At 49.5% G+C, this 4,204-nt stretch overlaps 1 protein-coding gene across 1 annotated transcript; it reads right to left on the bottom strand.

The window, feature by feature from the left end:
- Positions 1 to 99: 99 nt before the first annotated feature.
- COCMIDRAFT_10192 (uncharacterized protein) lies at positions 100 to 2,623 on the bottom strand (the record flags this gene model as incomplete). The annotated part of the gene is made up of 3 exons (XM_007695505.1): positions 100 to 423; positions 479 to 1,466; positions 1,524 to 2,623. Coding segments are annotated over 3 exons (2,412 nt in total), but the record flags the coding sequence as incomplete, so codon positions are not given.
- Between the last annotated feature and the right edge of the window lie 1,581 nt (positions 2,624 to 4,204).

The raw sequence follows: 4,204 nt of genomic DNA, 5'->3' as shown, positions 1-4,204 counted from the left end.
TGACGCTGATGCTAGCCGGGTCGAGTCGTGCGAGAAGACCACCGAACGAACAGTATTACTATGGCCCTCAAGCGTTTGCAGACATGTCCCGCTACTTACATCCCAGATCTTGACAGTCGTATCGCCTGAACCTGACGCTAGCTGGGTCGAGTCGTGCGAGAAGGCCACCGAGTTAACATTACTGCTATGGCCCTCGAGCGTCTGCAGACACGCACTCCAGCCGTCGCTCATAGCTGGCTTGAGAGCTACTCCCCTTGGTTCTTCGTACTGGAACAGCCTTCTTATTATACTGTCTGCTGGACTAAACAGCAGAGCAGATACGTACGCTTGTAAAGGATAGTTCTCAATTGCCTCCTTATGATACATGATCAATCGTCGTGCGTCGTACACAATCTTGTTTAATGCATCTATGTCTCTGAGTCCCTAGCGACGTTAGTAACTATATTATAAAGACTGTGTGTAGCTATATGGGTTGTACCTGGACTAAATGCCACAGTTTTGTCATCGAGACCACCCCTTTGGCCATGCTTCTGCACAAGCTGAGCGCTTCTAGCCAGTAGAGATATCTCTGCCTAAGAAATGCGTCTATAGCCTTAGTTTCTTCTTGAGTAGTAGCACTATGTGCTAGTGTTTTGTGTTTGGAGTCACAGAAATGGTCGATCCAGTACACACATGGGTAGCGCGACACGGCTAGAGATCTAGGAAGAGGCTGCTTAACGTCTCTAATAGGGTATCCAGGCGTTTGAAGGTCACACATATCTCTGCGCAGTGTTTTGCGCAGAATAGTAAGTGACTTCGCAAAGATGTCTTGATGCACATATTCTATACCATCTAAAAAGACCTCATTTAACGCTTTCGTAACAAGGAAGTCCTTAGCTGACTGATGCACAAAGTAGATTATGTCGTCGCGCAGCGTAAGGAATGATCCGCAGAGACCGATAATCTCTCGCGCAGACTCTAGGTCATCGACAAAGTCTGCAAGCTGTTTAGTAAGCACAACTAGCTCAGCGACTGTGACGGGTCGATACAAGACAGCAGTTACTGCCAGCACCCGCAGACATCTTCGAGCGCTACTAGACTTGCGTATCTGGTCTAGCATCTGCCTATAAAGTGAGTCTAAACCAGGCGGGAACTGGGCTAGCATCTCGCGCACGTCCCATTTCGGCGTCGCTTTAAGGTCTTGGCACACCAACGCAACCCAGAGGAAGGTGTCGTTCGCATTCGAGGTTAAGTGCTGGAGCACCGCGTCTTGCATCTCTGGCGTATAGCGCTTCTCTTGGGCTAGCCGAGATACCTTCTGCTGGATAAAAGCCTTAACCGCTGCTGAGACTAACTCGGCGTTCAGCTCAAGGCTCAGCGGCGTTTTGCACTCTATACGCTCTAGTTGTTCCTCAATAGTTGGCCAGTTTCGACTAGACACGATCCACTTGACGCGAGAGGACGTAGATGACTGCTCTGCGATAAAGCTAAGTAACTTTAGCTGATTAGTTATGCATTCATCGAGTGCGTCGATAATTATGTACGTTGTGCCTAGACTTGCATCTTGCAGGACGTCAGCGAAGATCTCTGTCAGGGCGACCCAGGCATTCGCGTCCTCGAATAAGCTTTTGCCTGCATAGTCGTGCTTCTTGCGGACGTGCGACACAAGAGACGGCTGCTGGTGCATAAGCATATACAACAAGCCCCGCAGCACAGCTGTGGCACTATTAATGCGCGAGTCAGTCGCTTGGCAGAAAAAGTACGACAGAAGAGTATTCTGAGGTAAAGAACTTCGCAGTTCGTTGATGACGCCACACAGCAGCATCGTTTTTCCCTTGCCAGGATCGCCTTTGACCCAGAGCAGTCGGCTGTGCTTGTCCTCATGCCACTGCCTAAACGCGGTGTTGTCGAGGATCCAACGGTAGGAGTCTGTTAGCAGTCCGCCTTTTGTCTCCTCGATGCGCTTCTTGTCGTCGCGCGGGTCTGTTTGGCGTATGTCTTGAATGCATCGTTCCAGCTTGTGAACCTCGTCCATTAGACGCTTGAACGCGCTCGGTCCTCCTTCACCGTAAGCCGGCGCAATCTCAACATCTAAGACGCCTGCTAACGAATACCACGCATCTTCATCGCGTTTGGTCTGCCTGTCGCCTTTCCACTGCAGACGCTGCTTGATACTAAAGCAGGAAAGCGAAGTTCCGCTAAGAACTTTAAGCGGTATGCCTGTTGTCTTGTGAATCGGGAGCTTAAGCGAAGTCTTGTTGCCAAGTATCTTTCCTTCTTGAGAATAAAACTCAACAACAGTAGGGGCGAGAAGCTCTTGAAGCGTCCAGCCACGTGTGAACCACCGACTCGACCTGAATGCAAGCTCCGAGCTGGACCCTACAGACATGCAATCGGCGTTGATAGACACATCTGAGAGGAAGACGTAGCACTTGATGGCAGAGCGGTACCAGTGAAACATGGACTGTATCGCACACGAATGCTCAGCCTTGTCTGTCGTGTCGATGCAGCACGTGTCAATCCAGAAGTACTGGAGATTGTCGTGCTGCGCTTGTTTTCCGCAGAAGATGATCTTCTTGTAGCCCGGCTTTATCTTGCCACCGCCTGTCTGGAGGTCTGCAAAGGTCACCTCGTACAGCGCCATCGTCGAAGCTGTGGATTCTGAGCTCTCCGCTTTCGCTGTACTGTAAGAGCCGCATAGGTTCGTGTGGGTGTATCGTAGGTATGTGCGACGGGAACGGGATTCGAAAGGTTGAACTTGGTAGCCTAGTCGCGCGGGCGCTTGTTGGCTGCTTTCCTGCTACCGATAGATGGTCAGCATACAGAGAAAACGACGAGCAGGTGCACCGGCTCAGGTACCAGCAAGATCCTTGTGATGCGTCAAGGTGTCGCGACTTGAGGCTGCCGGCTTTGTTGTAGGTACTCTTGTTTTGGTGGAAGCATGTGTGAAGCCCTAGGCGGGGTAAAGCGTGCCATGTGCACTGCTCGCAAGGCTGAGCCGCGTCTGCATCCAAAGCTGCAAAGGAGCTGAAGCCCTTGGCGCTATTGCCAGGGTCTAAGTACTGACGCGATTAAAGCTTGCCATTACAACTCAGGCCATATGAGAAAGCAGTCGCGCAAATGCAACACTTGGTTAGTTATAGACAGCATTTAGGTTTAGATTCGACTCAAATTTTCCTTCCTATCTAGCCTACTCAATGCTGCGAGATCCTGTCATACAGAGCTAGAGAGAGTGGTCTAGTACATCCTGGCTACAGGCGCTCTCCATGCAGATACCGGCGCATGTGTTAGCTTAGGCGTATTGATCTTTTGCGTTGATACTTTAAGCTTCAGCGACGACAGAATCGTCGGTCCTTCTAACGCGTCGCTCTTGAGAAGCCAACAGAATTTACAACCAGTCTGCTTCTAAGAATAGCTGACAACTGTGTGCTTGCGCAGCACACGGTAGAAGTTTCTAGAGCGCTGCGCCACAGCTCAAGCCGTCTTGGTATAGCGTAAGTGTACATCACAGGCCGCTAAGCTTTCAATACTGGCTGTTTCAGCACGCTAAGTCTTCTCGTCCAATCTGATGAACTGGCACGTCGCACCGGAGCAACTCGGAGAGCACTTGGATCAGTGCTGCACACATTTCTAAGAGCAGACTATATTATACAGTCACTTAAGTATCTTATAAGGACTCCGAGGAATTAAGCGATAGTGTTATATAAGAGAGAGCAGGGGTGTTCTGTCGTTGCACCTTCTATGCCAAAGACAAGAAGCTTAAGAACACAAGCTACAACGCTGTAACTTTACTATGTAGAGCTTGCACTAGGTAGAGATAAAGGCAAAGAATACAATCTTATCAACTTGACACTATACGATTGTGCTAGGTGGGTATAACATGGTTGGACAACATTCGTGGTTCGTTGCGGGGGGATGTTCGACCCGCAGGGACGGACGTTAGTAAAATAACCTATCCTATCATCAATCCCCGACAGGATTAGGGTCGATTCCGACCCTAATCCCAGATTTCTTGGCGAGTTTGCAGACCCTAATCCTGACAGTTATTCCACAGAGAACAAACCTTTGTTCCATTTTTGTGGCCCGCGCTCTTGGTTCGCAGGGGGCTTATTCCCTAAGATTTAGAACAAACCCTTCTCCTTAGTCCTTAGTTATGGAAAGTAGCTGTAACATAAGTATATGGTACAGATAATTCGTGCGCATCTAACGTACTACTCAGGTATTA

The sequence above is a fragment of the Bipolaris oryzae genome (genome assembly GCF_000523455.1).
Source record: "Bipolaris oryzae ATCC 44560 unplaced genomic scaffold scaffold_335, whole genome shotgun sequence".
In the NCBI taxonomy this organism is placed as follows: Eukaryota; Fungi; Ascomycota; class Dothideomycetes; order Pleosporales; family Pleosporaceae; genus Bipolaris; species Bipolaris oryzae.
Note: the sequence above shows the minus strand (reverse complement) of the source record. Positions and strands in the feature narration are given on the sequence as shown.